This window comes from Lacerta agilis, chromosome 2 (genome assembly GCF_009819535.1).
Source record: "Lacerta agilis isolate rLacAgi1 chromosome 2, rLacAgi1.pri, whole genome shotgun sequence".
Classification (NCBI taxonomy): Eukaryota; Metazoa; Chordata; class Lepidosauria; order Squamata; family Lacertidae; genus Lacerta; species Lacerta agilis.
In genome coordinates, this window is record NC_046313.1 from 21,908,838 (window position 1) to 21,928,319 (window position 19,482).

At 44.3% G+C, this 19,482-nt stretch overlaps 1 protein-coding gene across 1 annotated transcript in view; it reads right to left on the bottom strand.

Annotated features, from left to right (window-relative positions):
- Positions 1–1,920: 1,920 nt before the first annotated feature.
- Positions 1,921–19,482, bottom strand: part of FAM20A (FAM20A golgi associated secretory pathway pseudokinase) — a 36,417-nt gene continuing 18,855 nt past the window's right edge. Inside the window, exons 3-11 of the mRNA XM_033138911.1 lie at positions 19,393–19,443; positions 17,757–17,835; positions 16,138–16,230; positions 12,187–12,302; positions 11,224–11,404; positions 10,359–10,468; positions 8,152–8,233; positions 6,511–6,570; positions 1,921–2,496 (exon numbers count right to left, since the gene is read on the bottom strand). Coding sequence (XP_032994802.1) covers positions 2,235–2,496; positions 6,511–6,570; positions 8,152–8,233; positions 10,359–10,468; positions 11,224–11,404; positions 12,187–12,302; positions 16,138–16,230; positions 17,757–17,835; positions 19,393–19,443 — 1,034 coding nt within the window. The 3' untranslated portion in view covers positions 1,921–2,234. The remainder of the gene's footprint in view (positions 2,497–6,510; positions 6,571–8,151; positions 8,234–10,358; positions 10,469–11,223; positions 11,405–12,186; positions 12,303–16,137; positions 16,231–17,756; positions 17,836–19,392; positions 19,444–19,482) is intronic.

Genomic DNA, 19,482 nt, shown 5'->3' on the forward strand with positions numbered 1-19,482 from the left:
ACATAATGCACAGATATGGCTTACTCCAGTGCATTAGCATCCATGATGTTGGAAATCAGTTAGCAGCTGAACTTTGGAAATCCTGAATGTAGTAGCTATTGTGTTGTACCCAGTGAAGCTGTCCTTGTAGTGCCTGTGCAACGGGTCGTCCTCTCCCTACATGCGCCTTCACTCTGCCCTGAAATCTCTGGAGGTGGGGTGGGTAAGGGTTTTTTTTTTTAACTCAATAGCCCAATAAGAACTGAGCATGACGAGTGGATTGGGGAGCGAGGCAATAGAGCAAGGGTGGGAAAACTGACCAGCCACGTATTTGCTGGACTACAACTCCCATTATCCATGACCATGCTGACTGAGGCTGATGGGAATTGGAGCCCATCAACACGAGGAGCACCACATATTCCCCCGGTGGCTAGTAAGAATTCCGATTGCAGGTCTCACTTGTGCCATTTGTATTTCAAAATGCTGTAGGTTGAGTTCACTGCATCTTGACTATCTTTATACTTGTTTTGGAAGCCACTATTGTTTTATAGCTGCTTAGAAGGATCCCACTTTAAAATGTAGGTACTTTCCCTGCTCTGATACAGTTGGGGTGTGTGAAGGAGAAGAAGTTAGCATGGCTAGGGGTTGCTGTTGAGATACTTTTCAATTTATCTGCTCAGTTCTTAGACTGTACCTGCCCAGCTGGTGGCTGAAAGATGCTTGTGTAGTGGCTCCTTCATGTGGCTGCTGTAATGTGCATTTTGCCGTTATATCTAGCATGTCAGTACTACCACTGTCCTCCTGCATGCTGTGATCTTGAGGATTATCTTAAGGCCTGTAGCCGGATTCAACTAAACTGTTGCTCTAGCACAGGGGTAGGCAACCTAAAGCCCGTGGGCCGGATACGGCCCAATTGCCTTCTCAATCTGGCCCGCGGACGGTCCGGAAATCAGCGTGTTTTTACATGAGTAGAATGTGTCCTTTTATTTAAAATGCATCTCTGGGTTATTTGTGGGGTCTGCCTGGTGTTTTTACATGAGTAGAAAGTGTGTTGTTATTTAAAATGCATCTCTGGGTTATTTGTGGGGCATAGGAATTTGTTCATTTTTTCCTTCAAAATATAGTCTGGCCCACCACATAGTCTGAGGGATGATGGACTGGCCCACGGCTGATAAAAGTTGCTGACCCCTGCTCTAGCAGAAGGTAATGCTACAAAGTCCCACTAGCACAACAGGACTTCGTCCCCTCCATTCTCTCCCCTGTGCCAACCCCAAATCTGTTTGGGAGGACCCCTAGAGAAGTGTGTGAGGGGAGGTTGTTCTTTATGGCAATGAGAAATGCTTACGCTAATAGAACAGTCGCCTTAGCACAGGCATGGCCAAACTTGGCCCTCTAGATGTTTTGGGACTACAACTCCCATCATCCCTAATAGGACCAGTGGTCAGGGATGATGGGAATTGTAGTCCCAAAACATCTGGAGGGCCAAATTTGGCCATGCCTGCCTTAGCATAACATTGAATTCCATCCCTGCATCACAATTTATGAATTACTTTGTAGATGGAAAAGAGAACTTTCTGTTCAGCTGCCTGGATGCATGTTAAGTTGTAGGTTTTTTTATTTTAAATAATAGTATTTTTCTGGGTAAAGGGCATAGCGTTCCAGTACTACTCCCTGTAAGTTGCCACATTTATAATCAGGAGAAGCATCAGTTCCACAACTCCACCATGCCAGCATTTTCCCCTATGCCTTTTGTCCAGGATTGCTGGTCTTTCTGTTGTGGTTATCCACTTGTTGAACGTCCCTGAGTGCTACCTTGGTGTCATAGCCTTAAATTGTGATGTGGGTGTACACAGATACGTTTTTAGGCATGCTTCCCTTTCATCGCCCCCCTTTTATTTTGGACCCCCGTTCCCCCCCCCCCAAAATCTCAACAACCTGAAGTAACAAGGGCATGGGCAGATCCTGTGAAACCACACCATCACCCAAAATATGTCTGGTTTGCAGCTACAGAGTGCCCCATTTATTCAGGTCTCCTGGAGAAGATGCACAAAGGTCACTGGTGACAATGGGATAAGATTTCTATGCATATGCAAAGGAGACTCAGACCCGTGGTGCAGTCTTTATCACCTGCCCAGCAGCATGTTTAGATTTCGGTATGACAAGAGACCATCCCTCTTGTCAATCACAGTTGTCCAGGGGTAGGGGCAAACAGCCACCAATTAAAAAGCTCAGGTTCTGGTTTATCCCCATGGTCTCTAGCTCGGCTGTGTCATTCTGTCAAAGGCAGCTGTTTCCAGGGGCTTAGCGTCAACCACAACATTGTCTTCTCCATTAGCCTCTATGCATTCCTCCACCGCCTTCAGGGTGATCTGTAGCCTCCTGTCCAGTGCCAAAAGGTGGGGTTCTGTAAGTACAGGTGCTAGGTGGTCCTCAAGCAAGGATTCCCGCATGATGTCACTGAGTTTGTAGGCTGGTTGCGCCAAGAGCTGTAGCCGTAATAACGTAGTTTTTTTTATTCTGAAGGAGGATGGAGGAAAAACCAAGGTTCATTATGCTCATTATGTAAAAGCAAAATTCTACCTCCCTGTCTCAGATACTCCTGAAAGTTGGATGGACTTAAATATGCATTGCTGCAACCTGTGCTCAGTTATAAGTAATAGCAATGCGGTGGCTTAAGCTTTCTGAGAAGTCTTTCCTCCCATCTCCAGATGTTTGGAAGCTGGTTGTGGACACTCAGCAGTGAAGTTGCAAGGGTAAAATGTGCTTTGGGATATGGGGAAGGGCTGTGGCTCTGTTGCGAAGCACATGCTTTTATTATTACTGTTCATTTCATACACCACTTAATGCCAAAATAGGCTTCTAAGCAGTTTACATAGTGTGGATGCCAAGTTACACAAGCAGAGGTGGCTGGACTGGAGAAAGTTTCAGATTCGCTTCCCCACATCCTCCACTTAAAACGATGTCAAGTAGTAGGGCTGCAAAAGATAAGCCAGGGAAGAAACGGTGCAGGAAGATTGGAAGAAATTTAAAGATTATTTGAAACGACGTGAAAAGATAGACATTTGAAATTAAAATCAGGACATTTAAGGCTACAGTAATGCCAGAAGTTAGATTAAGATAGGATATAAGAAGTAGTTAGAATTATGTTATGTTGATTTTTACTAGGATTAAAAATAGGGTTAAATGTTGATTAAAGTTTATAATGATTAAGATTAGGTGAGAAAGAAGATTCTACAATGTTATAAAGTTACTAAAGAAGATTAGAAATGAACGCAGAAGAGAGGATGTGAGGAGGTCCCAAAATAATGCTTATAAATAGGATAAGGATAGTTAAATAAGTGTTTGTATGAATTTTGTATTTTTGGTAGTTTTTTTGTAGTGTTTGTTGTATTTTGTGTGTCTTTTTTCAATTGTTAAAACTTAATAAATTTTTATTAAAAAAAAAAAAAAGATAAGCCAGCTGTCAATCAGGTGGCTGCCACAATCTCTTGTACAGTCGACGCTCGGGTTGCAAACGTGATCCGTGCGGAAGGCATGTTTGCAACCCGCGCTGCTGTGTCTGCGCACGCACGTGTTGCAATTTGGTGCTTCTGTGCATGCGCAAAGCGCCGAAACCCGTTAGTAACCCGTTCCGTTACCTCCGTGTTCGGCGCGGTGTGTGCAACCCGAAATCGCACAACTTGAAGCGGCCGTAACCCGAGGTATGACTGTACTTGGTAACTACAGCACAAGGGGCATTGCCAGCTCGGTGCTCAGCACTGTGGGTAGTGCCAAGCATAGAACCGGCAAAGCGCTACTTTCTCTTGCTCGTCAGCTGATGCCAAGGGGCGGGGGTGGTATAAGCCAACTTCTTGCAAGTATGCACTGCAAAAAGAAGTTCCCTGTTCAGCCGGTGCCTGAAAAAAACAAAAACCCAGGCATCTTCCTAGCCTGTTTTAACTGCAATTTCAAAGGTAGCACTTCCCCTCTTGAAGCAAGGCCATGAGCTGGTGAGGGAGCTCACATTATGTACCCTGCTCCATTCCTGACATGATGTGGTTTGGGGGAGACAGTCACACAAGCCAAATTGAGGCACCTGGTGGGACTGCAGATGAGATGTTTTCCAACCTTGCTTTTAGTAGATTCTGCATGTACATTTGCCAAACCTTACAGCCAGAAATCCAGAAACTAGACTGTGTATACAGATAGCTGTTGTTTGGGTGGGATTCTACTAAGCTGTCATGTGTGCAGAATGAGATCCGTTTGTGCCATGGGACTCTTCCCCACCCCCTCTCCTGTGTACCCCTGCATCCCTAAATCTGCGCTGGAGGCTTTGAGAAAACTCCATAAAAGGTTTCGGGGGCATGTCAGGTAGAAGTCCTGTTGTACAAGTGGACCTGGTTCCCCACATGCATTAATCCATTTACAGCACTGCATTGGGTTCCACCCTTTGAGTGAGCCCAGTGGAGCCATAAACTACTTTTTTTGCCGTACCACCTTATTCAAAGAATCAAACTTAGGAGCAACCACTTCTTTTGGTTCATAGCAGAAGCTGGCTGCCCATGGTGCTAGTTGGTTGGTCTGTATGGGAATCACAAGCCACTCTTCTTCAATCTGAATTAACATGAGTTTTTTCAAAAAAGTTTTTTTAAAAGAAGAACTGAACAAACGTTTAAAAATAGCTAAACGAGACAAGTGTCTTTAAAAACCAACCACCACCACCTGCCCACAGGTTGAGGAAAGAAGGGTTTCTGTTCTGAACTGATAGCTAGACCAGGGGTCCCCAAACTAAGGCCCGGGGCCGGATGCGGCCCAATCGCCTTCTAAATGCGGCCTGCGGACAGTCTGGGAATCGGAGTGTTTTTACATGAGTAGAATGTGTCCTTTTATTTAAAATGCATCTCTGGGTTATTTGTGGGGCATAGGAATTCGTTAATTCCCCCCCCCAAAAAAAATATAGTCCGGCCCCCCACAAGGTCTGAGGGACAGTGGACTGGCCCCCTGCTGAAAAAGTTTGCTGACCCCTGAGCTAGAGGAAGGTGAGTAGTTCTAACACTGCAATAGCCATACCTGCAACCAACCTTTGCAGGTCAATACATCTGTGCACACCTGGGGGTGGGGCTGTTCTTTGGTAATGCAAAAACTGAGGAAGGCAAAAACCCTTCCATATCAGTGAAATTTGCATTGCTGATTCTCTATTCTGTTCAAACAGGGATAAAATAAATGGCGGTTGCTATACCTGTGCTTGATGTTGCTGCAGGCTGCCTGCATTTAAAAGTCAGAAGTTTGTGGCTGAGAGGACGAGATTAGTTCAGGAAAGGTGTGTGAGCAGGAGCCAATTTAAATCACACAGACTTGGAGTTCACTGCAAGGATTTATTGGCAACCCTATAATTATAAACCAGGAGGCTTGTAAGGTGTGAATAATGGCTTTTGAAAGTCAACCTGGAGGCTCAATATAGCTGTACGGCAAGGGATGATGCCACTGACACCCGGGGGGCACAGAAATGCACAGGGAGTATGGTGAAAATAGTTAAGATGTGGTGGGGCAGAGGAACACGGGAGGATGAATAACCCTTGACACAGTTTTTTAAAGGCCTAGCTTTTGATTTATATGAATTAATAAAGCAGTAGCCTGAAGAGGATTCAGGCAGTGAAATTTATGAGCAGCCCCCTAATCGCTGGAGGGGGACAGAAATGTAATTGATGGCGTTCAGGTCCTTTCAGTCCCTTTAGAAGACAATAAAATCCGAGCATTCTTGGCAGGGATCAAAAGAAATGTCTCAATTTCCTTCAGCTATGACAAAAGGCATGTTTGATGGGGAAATGTGTGAGCACCCAGTTACACATCCAAATGCTGAAGTCTGCATGCAACTGGGACTTCATTCTGAGTGATGGACAGACTTGGCCTAGTCTGCTTTAGAAATAATTCAGGGGAAGTGAATTATGGTATCTGAAGAAGTGTGCATGCACACGAAAGCTCATACCAAGAACAAACTTAGTTGGTCTCTAAGGTGCAACTGGAAGGATTTTTTTTAATTTTTATTTTGTTTTAACTATGTTGTCAAATATTGGGGGGGGGGGTGACCTGAACTCCAAAACCAGCAGGAGATGGGGTGATCTCCCAGCCCTTAGTCCCTACCACAGTAGCTCCTGGTAGACTTTTCGGCTAGCCCTCCCCATTTTCTCAAGTTTATATGGCACAGGGCAATGTGGAGATGCTGGAAAATGCTATGGCAGTGCTTTGGGTCCTAGCTATATGAGCGTTGTTTGTGGAAGTGCCCAGGGACACTGGGAGCCATGGGAAAGCACCATTCCCATGACTTCCATCATTCCCTTTTCCAGTTCCCAAGAGTACTATCCACATTCTTTCCTAACCGGCAATTTGAGGGAGCTTTTGCAGGCCGACACAGAAACAGACCCGTGAGAAGGGGTGCAGTGATGTCTCACTCCATTGCCATCGGGTGAAAAGTGTTCACCTGCTTGTTACGGCCCAGGGAGCTGCAATTGAGCCTTTCAGTTTAATCCAAAATAACTTGGGGATGACACTTACATGCAACACTGTTCAAGCGGAGCCAGGATGGAGATCTCATCATGGGAATGCTTCCCAAAACTATGGAAACAAACAAAATGAAAAAAGGTGTGCCCAAACCACCCAAGACTTCAGAGACTGGAATGCTTCAAGTACAGAGGTTGGTGACACGAGGCAGAAAATTTCCCAGTGCTATTTTTCCATGGATAAAAATCCACAAGTTCGTCAGTAACATGGAATGGATGCCAATTGCAAATACGGTATTAGGCAAACTTAGCAGTTGCAATGTGTTTAATGTCTACTAAATACAAGAAAAATAAACATGCTAAATTAAATCACACACCAAGGCATCTGAAAGATTCCCAATTTAACCTGAGCTTTTTGATGCAAATCAGGTTGATGGGATATAGCAATGGGATGGGGAGGAGGGTTAATAATAGTGCCAGTTTGGGGGTGGGGGTGGGGTTTGGTACCTGCTTTCAAAAGAAATTAAATAATAATGATGATGGTATATTATTTACATGCCACTCATCTGACTGGGTTGCCCCAGCTCCCAACAAAAAAAACCGTAAAAACGCCACACCACAGACACTAAAAACTTCCCTGAACATGGCTGCCATCAGATGTCATATGAAATGGGAAATCATACTGTAAATCTTCCGTGCCTCACCCAGTGCCCCCATATGCACTGAGACACTTACATTGAAAGCACTTATATATGGATATATTTACCTGAATCCTCCTCATATATGGGAAAATTCATAACACAGGATTTACCACATGACTTGTGACATTACCTGTTGCATTTGGCCACAAGCCAATGCAAATATTTTCATTTCAAATGCCTTAGGAATATAAACAGCACAGTATTTATTTTCAAATTAGTTTATTTGCCTCCGGGGCTAAATAAATAAATGTTTGTAGCGGCCGGTCAGTTTTGTGGTTTCTGAACCTCTCTAATTTTCATGTAGTCTGGGTTAGATGCTCTATGAGAACATTTGCTGTAGAGTAGAGTGCTCTGCAGAAGATTTCTGCAACCTGGTGCCCTCCATATGTTGTTGGATGAACAACTCTCATGCTCTCCAGTCAGCATAGTTACTTATGGGGTTGATGGGAGTTGTAGTCCCATCTTCATCTGGAGGGCACCAGATTGGGGGAAGCTGGTGGACTACAGGCAGATATGCCCCTTTTACTGTTTATTTATTGTTATTTGTGTGTTTTGTCAAGGTTATTTAATGACAATGGCATAAAAGTGTGCCCAGGTAGTCCTCATGTGCCATTGTGCTGTGTACCTTCATGAATGAGGTAGAATTCCTGCTGGGGATTCAGTAAGGACCTGCTATGATTGTTCAACAGAATTCACCGATCATCTTCCAATACTAGTCTCTTGCTCACCCTCCTACAATTCCCAGAATCCAGGGATGATGGCAATGACTATTACATCAGTGTTTAAGCCAACACAGGCCTTAGTTCAAGACTCTGCCTGGACACATGGTTTCCAAGAGGGGTTCCATAGAATTTGTATCCCAAGGCAGCATTGTAGGACTCGCAGGGGAACTTCTTGAGTCTTGTTCCTCTGACACCCAAGGCGGACTATTCCTTCCTCACAGCACCAGCTCTTTCCCCTTTAGATCCCAGAGGCAATTTGTAGGATTTCCTTACCCTCTTGCATTGTCCAAATGGAGCAAAAAGCCATCATCTCCAAACTTCGTGAACATCTCGTAATGATGACGGTCCATGTTGCCTTTCAAAACAGAGAAGGAAAAGCATTCGGTAGTTCCAGAGTACTAACCCAATCCAACTGCTTGAGATCTCTCATGCAAGGCACATTATATCAATGTGTTAATAGCAGCTTTGAAACGAAACAAGACACAGTGAGCAAGACACGAAACGGCCTTTGTCTGGATCAAATGGCTGCTTATGAGATAGGCTTGTGATATCTACTTGTTCCAAAGTGCTGCAAGGATGCATGAAGGGATACGGCAGGAAAATAACCCCGCAGAGTTACTTTTGAAGGAGTGGGATGCCCTGATATGAGCTTACATATTGTAGGAGCAGACAGACATAAGTAACATGGTTTGGAAATGCCTACACCATGTCAGATGGTGGGGTAGTAATGAATGACAGTGTAACTGTATTGGCTAAAGGAGGAGAGGAAACACTTGATGTTAGTTATGGACACTTAGGCACGCTTGGAGTTTCCCCCTTTTTAGACTTGTTTTCTTCCAACAGATCCATCACCATTCCGTTTTATTAGGACTGACCTAGAACTCTCAGAGGGCAGGCTTGATGCATCCAGCTGTTAAGCACCGTAAAACCTTCTTGATCAATGGATGAGCGTTCGGCATGCGCTCCAACTCCCCCACTGAAATCAATGGAGCTTAGGAGTGCTGCTTACCTTTGGTTGCATTGAGCCAGAAATCTGCAGAGAGACAGGCCACTTTGAAGGGGAATGCTATAGGGAAAGTATTTGTCGCAGCGATTCAAAAGCAAGGGGAGCTTACTCGTGTCATCCCTTTAGGAGCTAAGGCTGAAAAACAGTGGCTTGCCATGGCATTCCAGTGGGACCATTGCACTAGGACCTAAACCAGGAGGGCTTTTAACCTCTTGCTTCTGCCATGGCCCCAAACTGGAACAGGAGGGATTCAAGCCTGATACTGTCATTGCAAAGAAGAGTTTGGATTTGATATCCCGCTTTTCACTACTCCTTTTCCCTTCCTCCCCCACAACAAACACTCTGTGAGGTGAGTGGGGCTGAGAGACTTCAGAGAAGTGTGACTAGCCCAAGGTCACCCAGCAGCTGCATGTGGAGGAGTGGAGACGCGAACCCGGTTCCCCAGATAACGAGTCTACCGCTCTTAACCACTACACCACACTGGCTCTCTATGAAGGTCCCTATTTGTTTGGTTCCTGTAGCTAATGGAAAGATCGGGCCAAGGAGAAGGAGGCAGAAGCAGTAGAAAAAGGATGTGATGTGTCAAGGGGAAGTCCTGTCATTTTGGACTCACAGCTGTCCATGGAGGCACAGGTCAATTCTGTGTCCAGGGCAGCTGCCTACCAGCTCCATCTGGTATGCAGGCTGAGAACCTACCTGCCCGCGGACTGTCTAGCCAGAGTGGTGCATGCTCTAGTTATCTCCCGCTTGGACTACTGCAATGTGCTCTACGTGGGGCTACCTTTGAAGGTAACCCGGAAACTACAACTAATCCAGAATGTGGCAGCTAGACTATATAACACCAGCCCTGAACCAGTACATTTCCGAGCACGATTCAACGTGTTGGTGCTGACCTTTAAAGCCCTAAATGGCCTCGGCCCAGTATACCTGAAAGAGCGTCTCCACCCCCATCGTTCAGCCTGGACACTGAGGTCCAGCTCCGAGGGCCTTCTGGCGGTTCCCTCACTGTGAGAAGTGAGGTTACAGGGAACCAGACAGAGGGCCTTCTCAGTGGTGGCACCCGCCCTGTGGAACACCCTCCCATCAGATGTCAAGGAAAAAAAAAATCTGACTTTTAGAAGACACCTGAAGGCAACCCTGTATCGGGAAATTTTTAATGTCTAACGTTTTACAATTTTTTTATGTGTTGTAAGCCGCCCACAGTGGGTGGGGTATAAATATTATGATTATGATTATGATTATTATTCCATTTCTGCTTTATAAGCCTTTAGCAAACTAGATGCATACAGGTCATTGGTGTTTTATAACTTTTGCATAACGGCTAGAAACAAGCTGATCTCAAAACAGAAACCATGCTACCAGTGCTGCCAAACTATTTACAAGCCATCTGGTTTCAACATAGCAAGCGACATTTGCAACATCCGCGCCGGTGTGTCAGATCCATGAGATTATTACTTTGCTGTTTCCCACTTACCTATTAAGAAGTCAAATATTGCCATGTCGATGATATTGAGTAGCCGACTGCCGCTGCTGTAAGGATAAATCTCCTTCACTGTGTTGCAGTAGAGTGGATTCACTTCCCACCTGCGAGAAATGCCAAAGGAGCGGGTTGAATGCTAGCACTATTATTCTTGGAGTTCCTCCCTATTTTCTGAAATAGTTGGGAACCGGTCCTGCATTTATTACACTGGCTCTTTAGTAAGGATATACAACACCAGGTTTCCCCAATCTGGTGTCCCCCAGATGTTGCGGTGTAACAATTTCTGGAGGGCACCAAGTTGGGGCTGATGAGAGTTGTGGCCAAACACCATCCATTGGGGAAACCTGATCCATGCTGTTTTGAGCAGGTAGCTACTTTTCTAGAAGAGTTGTCAATCTCTTCTGTGTGGGAATGAGTTTGCCAGTGATACTTCTGGTGGTATCAAATCTCGGCCTGTTTTGTTCTGGCAATGGTAGGTGAAAGGAACAACATACCCACGCTTTTCTGAAATGATACCCACAAACCAAAGTTAGGGATATGGGTAGGGCCCAAGTGCTCTATCAATGGGGAAAAGCTTGTGATTCTTGCACCAAAGAACAATAGTGGTTCTCTAAACGTTCAGTAAAGTCATTCTCAGGCACGTTCTTGAGTGAAACTGAGCAATACAATAGTTTGGTGAAGCAAGCTGAACATGCTTAGGACGCACCCTTAGCTTAACCTTCGTAAAATAGAAAATACATCCGACTTCTGACTGCTGAGCCCAAGAAATGCTGCAAAATATGCAGTACGTTTCAAGTTCTATATAAATAAGAATACTAGTTAAGGGCAGGCCAAGAGAAAGATCCATTTACCCACTTACTCCTCTTTTCCAGCAAAGGTGTAGGATCGTATCCATGGGTTTGGGATGGAGATTCTTGGTGCAAGGTTGAGGGATGGTAGGAAAACAGAGAGAGATCCTTCCAGCAGGTGAGGATTCCCACACACAGCATATTCTGTCTTGCACATATAAGGGCATTTGGCAAAGAAACAGACGTTGCTGGCTGCAGAGAGAGCAGAATCTATGAGTGAGAGGGCTAATGCAGCGCTGCAGAGTTTTAAGAATCTGGGGAGCCTTGGTGAAAACTTGAGATCAGTTATTTTCTCATATTAAAGTGATATGTCATTAAGATCACAGGGGAAATAACATCTTATGTTACATACGAGGCATCATTTTGAACCCACCTTTATTTATTTTTATACACTTCATAAATCACAACGGTTTGTTGAGTGGCTTGTGATTTTTTGAACATTTGGGATAGGCAGTAGCAGCATGGTCCCCTATCACTGACAAGGCTAGATGCCAGGAAGCAGAGCAAAACAGAGCAAACATTTCTTTTCAAATCGTATAAATTGTTCGCCTTTTATTAAGGAAGCAGAGCAAACATCTCTAGGCCACACTCTTCCTGATGGAGAAGTACAATGGCCATTTCAAATGTGACAAATGTCCTGGGCAAATACTAGTCTTTAAAAGAAAAATTGCATTTATCACATATGCAGATCCTATTTGTGCTGTTTTTGCTGCATGCATGCTCTCTGGAAAGCTACGGCCAGCTCATACATTTTTTTCCAAACAAACAAATATGCCAGAGCTTCCTAGCACATGGTATCCACAGCATGAGATGCAGGGGCAATCATCGTGTCACACACACTCTGTGGTTTGCAACGTGCGTGTTTTTTCCTAGATAGAAGTGATATCTGTGTCATGTTTGAAGCGGCTCTTGAAACCGCAGCTTCTGGAAAGCTGTCGTTTTCCTCTTCTGCAGATAGCGCAGGTGAAACTTACCTGGCGAAACAAAAAAGACACTTTGCAGGATTTCATTTTTGGTGACCTCTAAGATTTCCTTTGTGACGTTAATCATTCTCCCAACCACCGGAGGGACGCGGCGGAAATCCAGGATTCTGCAGTGGGGAGAAGGGAGGCGTCAACTAGGAAAGTGCAGTCGTACCTTGGAAGTCAAACGGAATCCGTTCCAGAAGTCCGTTCGACTTCCAAAACACTCGGAAACCAAAGCGCGGCTTCCGATTGGCTGCAAGAAGCTCCTGCAGCCAATCGGAAGCTGTGGAAGCCCCGTTGGATGTTCGGCACCCAAAAATAGTTCGCAGACCGGAACAGTCACTTCTGGGTTTGCGGCGTTTGGGAGCCAAAATGTTCAAGAACTAAACTGTTCGGAAACCAAGGTACGACTGTATTTCTCAGAGTAAACAAAAGTAGCAGACCCTTCCCATTAATCCATAGCAGGGGGAGTTGTTCATCCCATTGTAAAACTGAGCACACTTCCCCAGACCAGATCTGGCCAGCTGGTCCATTTTATTTAGTATGCTCTTGAGTAGGAATCCAGCCAAACGGGGCTGCCTGCTACAATGGCATTATCTGTAGTTTACTGTGTGTGAAGAAGAATGTGCCAATTCTGTTTCCTGCAGAGCATTCTTTTAAAGTTCCCTGCATTCCTCAACATGGTATATATTATATTATATTATATTATATTATATTATATTATATTATATTATATTATATTATATTATATTATATTATATTATATTATATTATATTATATTATATTGCATTTAGTGAAGCACTGGCTATTCTCCCAACTAGATTATTTTGAATAACGACAGCCAGCTGAGAATAGTGAAGCTAGATTTTACATTGCAGGCGTACACTGCATTGTCTGTTAAGTCCAGGCAAAATTAAATTGTGTGCCAGGTACTCCACATAACAGAACCCCAGCAAAACTGGAATGCGATCTGGTTTAATGACTGGAGGGATTGACCGAGGGAAAGGCTGTGCCTGCTTTGCGCCCAACACCCGGTTTCTTAAATTTTCCTGCCAATAAAGAAAAGGACAACTGTTTCCTTTATTACAAGATAAGGGAACAGTTTTCAGCCTCAGGAAAATTTAGAATAATCATAGTAAATAAATGACAGATGGTGCAAGGCCGAAACACTCGTTTCACTGCCAAGATTTCAGGGTGAAAAAGAAGGAAGCTTTGCCCTCCTTTGTAGGTAGAGAGGCACTCAGCTGACTGATAAAAATGTATGATTCTTAGGTTCAGTTCTTCTTAAATCGGACCTCAACTTTCATCCCTTTTGTACGATGAATTTCTGCAACAGCAGTTGGGGGCAGAAATGTGACTTGAGGTGAAATATCCCCAATTAAGCCGTTTCCTTTGCAACTCATGGTTTTTATTTGTAGCTTGATGGCAGAGAGCATGCCTTGCATGGGGAAGATCTCCTGGTTTTTTAATCCCAGGCTGCACCAGGGCAGGGATTGGAAGGAGCCCCTTTTGAAACCTTGCAGAGCTACAGGTATGAAAATCATTGCGAAAGAAAGAAAGAAAGAAAGAAAGAAAGAAAGAAAGCTTGCAGGGCTGCTGTCCTTCATTGTAGAAGCTGTAGACAAGGCTGAGTTAGTTGGATCAATTGGCTTGGCATAAAGACACTTTCCACATTCCAAGTAACCAGAGAATAGGTGCAACATGACTGGGATAACCGGAGGCTCAGGAGGGGGAAGACCCCTCTGCCTTTAATAGTTGCATAAATGAGGGTGTGGTGTAGTGGTTAAGAGCGGTAGACTCGTAATCTGGTGAACTGGGTTCGCGTCTCCTCTCCTCCACATGCAGCTGCTGGGTGACCTTGGGCTAGTCACACTTCTTTGAAGTTTCTCAGCCCCACTCACCTCACAGAGTGTTTGTTGTGGGGGAGGAAGGGAAAGGAGAATGTTAGCCACTTTGAGATTCCTTCGGGTAGTGAAAAGCAGGATATCAAATCCAAACTCTTCTTCTTCTTCATCATCATCATCATCATCATCATCATCATCATCACAGGTCTTAGGGGGAATGTCCATTGGTCAGTGGTAGAGCATCTGCTCTGAATGCAGAAAGCCCCCGGGGTTCAATCTACAGCATCATCAGGCAGGGCAGAGGGAAAATAGCCCTTCCTGAAACATTGGAGAGCCTCTGTCAGTCAATGTAGAACAATGCTGAGCTAGAGGAACCAATGATCTGACTTAGTACAGGGGCAGCGTTTCCCAAACTTGGGTCTCCAGCTGTTTTCGGACTACAATTCCCATCATCTTTGATGGGATGCTAGCTAGGGATGATGGGAGTTGTAGTCCAAAAACAGCTGGAGACCCAAGTTTGGGAAACACTGGTATAAGGCAACTTCCTATGCCTCCAAACTGCACATTATATTTTGAGAGTCACTGGTGTGTGTGTGTGTGTAGCCAGTCAACCTAAGCAGCTCCATGAAGATTTTCTTCATTCTTCAGTCCCCGTTAGTGGTCCACCATCCAAAAACACGTCCTCTCTCTGTGTCTTGGCGCATCTCCCACATGCTCATGCTCAATTGTGTATCGTCTATAAATATGCAAACCAGCTGCAGTCTCACATGTTGCAGCGCCATTGCACTATTGTTGCCCTTGGTGCAGAGGCAATTCAGAAAAGGCTCTTGACAGACGCTCTGTATGTGCCGTGCATGCGGGAGCTTTTCACAACCTGCAAACACTTGGAAGTGGGACATATATTTCTACTGCCTAGGCTGATTCAAACCAACGAAAATTGCAAATGGTGCTGTGTGGCTCGGCAGTGTTTGCTCAGCAAAGCAAAACATTATTGGCTGGTGAGTCAGTAACCACCAGGCAGACTGACTAATACTGGCACAGAAGCCACTTAAAAATGCCCCCAAGTCGGCTAGAACTTGCTTTTTAGCCTGTTGCTTGCTTGCTCAACACAAAAACAAAACAAAAGCTTGGCTTGGATCTGAATGAGGACTTGGTGAGACACACCGAGCCAAATGCAGCCATATTATTGCAGCCCGCCAAAGGATCTTGACAGGCAACTAAAGCGGGAGATGGATTGAGCCCATAATAGGCTGCCACATACATACATAAGCTGGTGTTCAAGATGTGGTGCAAAACATGTTGTGCAAGCCTGATCTAGCTTTTGGGATGGCCCGGTTACATTTCCTATTAGGAAATGGAAAAGATTCACACTTCAGGAGTGTAAAACCAGAGATGTACGTAATGTCCTGTGGAGCTGGAACGGTTCGGAGTGGGGAGCGATATATGAAAATAAGGAACATATTGTGACAGTGCTGGAAAATTCAGACAATTTGCTTCATGCTCCCCATCTGTGCTGGTGGAAGCTCCTCTGGCCTGCGCATGTTTTAAGAACATAAGATCAGACCTAAGACCCATCTAGTCCAGCATTCTGTTCTTCTAGGTGGGATCCAGCTAACTTGTTCCACCAGGTCAAGGATTTTGGCTTAAGCAACACTTTGAGGAACACTTATCTATACAAACTGGCAGCTCGCCAGAGTTTCAGACAGGTGTGTGTACGCGTGTGTGTACATGTGTGTTTCTCAGCCCTACCTGGTTATGGTTCCGATTAAACATGGCACCTTCAGAATGCAATGCAGATGTTCACCACTGAGCTGCCATAGCCTTTCCTGACGATCCCAGATGCCTGTGGCCATTGAAATGGTTTGCTCCCAAAACAAGAATGCATATACTGTACCAGGAAAGGCATACTATGGGCAGCTTGAAACAGACGTCATATATGGTTGAAATCTGAATGCAGATCCCTAAATCCCCTCTCCTAAGGAATCTCTTCTTATGACAGCACTACCATTCATTGGGCTTTTGAGCATTGCAGCGCTTGTTTTCTTCTCCCTGAAGTAAGGTTAGGAGGCCCCAACTATACATCCAAAGAAGGGGTGAGCAAAAGCGTCAAATTACCTGTCGAGGTGGAAGGCAGCTATTTCTGCATTGTGCCTTTGAAAGTCCACAAAGTAGAAAAAGTCTTCTGGAGTCTCCTCATCTCGTTTCTGTCTGAAAGGAAGATAGGGGTCACTGAGAGAAAGGAGATTCCTTCTGCATAACCGTTGACATCCTCCTGAGTGCAAGGAGAGTAGGCCTATTTATGGTACAACTAGAGAAGCAGGACAAATGATTGTCAGAACAGACGATTGTGAAATCGTCTCTGTGTTAACGTGTCTCTGTGCTTACAGTTACTTATAAAATACAGAAAAATAGTACCTCTCCCCTCCCCCCTTTTAAGGTGAGGCAAGTCTGCATAAGAATAATAAGGCCTCCTTCAACCTTAGCTTAACGTTAATTGTGTTCAATTAATGTTGGTGGGTTGTTATTGTTGTTTTAAATTTTATAACTAGTAATCTCTGCTAACTGATTCACCAGGAACACCTCCACAATAGAATTGACAAATGTGTGTGTGTGTGTGTGTGTGTGTGTGAATATCATTTGCCAAGCAAGTGCTTACAAAACCTGTGGGTGGGTAGCAGGTGCCATCTTAGAAGAGGCATTTTATACTCTCTCACACGAAGGAAATGCCTCTTCTAAGATGGTTCCTGCTGTGACATAAAGCTGCATTATCTAAAAACGAGAAGCATTTTTTTTCAATCTCTAGAGGGTGAAAATCCAATTTATTTATTTATTTATTTATTTATTTATTTATTTATTTATTTATTTATTTATTTATTTATTTATTTGAAAATAATAACCTCATACAAGTACTGTAATCAGTTACGATTTAGTTGATCAGGTGGCAGCTCTCATTTTTATTTCAATTAAGTAAACATACCTTATTCTCAGACTTCCTGTGTGCTTTCCCTCCCTCCCTCCCTCTTTCTCTCTTTGTTGAGTAAGGCCTTCCAGATGTTATTGGACTCCAGCTCCCATCAGCCTCCCCTCCAAGCACGGCCAATGGCCAGTGAAGAAGGGTGCTGTGGTCCAGGAACATCTTCCTCACCCTTGTTGTAGAAGAACTGATTCCAATTGCCATCTCGTGCCAGAGTGGAAAGAGAAAGCTAATGTCCTGTTCACTCAAAGCAAGAATGGTCCAATTCACTTCTTTCTTTCTTTCTTTCTTTCTTTCTTTCTTTCTTTCTTTCTTTCTTTCTTTTTGCATTTCCTCGGCCACAACCTTATTCCCTAACTTTGCGCCTTATTAAGAATGGTTGACATCTACTGGTGAAGGTCCCAACAGAAGAGAATCCGTTAGCAGAACGAGGAGGGAGGCAGGCAATTTTTAGCAATCCCCCCTTGCAGCACTTTGTACGCCCCCCCCAAATCTGTTCTAGGAGGTCCTCAACCCTTTGAAGCAGATTTAGAGGGGGTATAGGGTGCTGCTGGGGGTCCTGGGTGAAAATGACTTCCCTTCCAGTCCTGCTAAGGGGTTCCCCTTCTGTAAACAGTCACCACTGAATACCACCCGGGATTTACCATTGCACTTTTCTCTCTGTTCGTGGTGGTGTCGTCATGATGAAAATGCACACCATACCAAACAAGATAAATAACAGCAAGGGCTAGGCAAATGTTTTCAGGTGAACTGAGCTTACCTCATAGGTTTGAACATAGCTTTGCCAAAGTCCTGGAACCGCAGGACAAGTTTCAGGTGCACCCCACTGGGCTTGACAACTGGAAAGTGAAATCGAGATGCTCAGCTCATTGTTCAAAGGGACTTTTATGAAAACGGAAACTTTTTAGTGTTAACTTGGCAAGTTATTCAGGTGGGATTGAGCTAGGTTGTTGCCTGGAATGAGCTCCACTCATGCAATGGGACTTTCCTCCCCCCACTCCTCCCCCCCACACCCTAAATCTGCCCTAGAACATGCTTGGGGGACATGCGGAGGTAGGGTGTACTGAATTCTTCAACTTTCAAATTCCAAAAATCGGAGTTGTTCAAAATTTGTAACGTGACATGGGAATTCAAATTATATTTTGGTTAAATTAATACTATTTAGCTTTGCTTGGTAAGCAAAGTGTGTGTAAAATTGCACAGAAATCCTTAAAAAATGATTGCCAAATACTTTTGTGTGTGTGTGTAATTTTTTACTATTATCATTTAGCATTACCTGACATTTTAAGAAGGTGAAATTAAAATTCTTTGGTTTTCCAAATGCAGTTTATGTGCCCCTTCATCGAACGTATATGTACCAAGCTAAATAATAGCAGATCTGAATTCCTCAAATCAATTCCCTAAAATGACGCCCCTAATGTGTGTGGGGGGGGGCACAGAGAGGAGTGTGGAAGTCCCTTTGCATGATCAGACCTTGTTCTGCAATGCCTACCCCACTTAGTGCTGTGTTGAATTCAGGAGAACAACACTTTGTATTAACAGCTGGGACTTGCTACACAGCCCAGACAGACTGAGGTTCCAACTAGTTCCCAGTTAACTAAGGGGGGGGGGAATACCCCCCAAGGTTGGGAAAGGAGTTTCTTTTTACAGGCTATGGCTGCTTCTTAAAGAGACAAGCCACACACACTACAGGTATGGGTGGGGGTGAGAGGGACTGAAACCGGCAGCTCATTTTGCTCTGCGTTTCTGTTCCAATCTGCTATTATAGCATCTAGACTTCCCCTACTGCTCCACTAGGAAATGAGGGGTGCCTTGCCAGAGGAGGCTGCTGGTCTATGAATATGAAAATTTCAATTTAGGGGCATAACTTTGATTGAAGTGTTCTGGGTCAAAGGCTCTCCATCCAATTTAAGTGGCTTCGTTTCCATGCACGCCAAGCTGATTAAAAGAATTCTGGATTACTGACCCAGCTCGGTTTTTGTAATATTCGCAACGTAATTAAGATATTTGCATATAGAGGCGGTCGCCTACAGAACATAAGAAAATGCAAAACAAAACCTATAATATCTATGGAATAAGAGAAGGAAGGAAGGAAGCAGCAGCAGATCAAAGTTAAGTTTAGGGCACAAAACACAAACCTAATAATCAATTGGATGGCTTTGTGAATGACCATTTGAATAGAGAACACTGTTATTAAAATTCCTCCAATCTTCCTCTCCTTCTTTTCATTGGAGATTTTAAAAACAAAGTTGGATCGACATCTGTCAGGGATTCTTTAGCTGAGATTCCTGCATTGTATGGGGTTGGAGTAAATGGCCCTTGGGGTAGCTTCCAGTTCTAAGATTCTATGGTTTTATTATTCCTGTGACTAGTAGAATCTGATGCACTTGACTTACTTTGTGTGCAGTCACAGGCACCCAGCAATGCTTTCTCGTCCTGGCTGTAATCTGGAATGAAAACGAAAAGCAATGAGCTTCAGACTCACC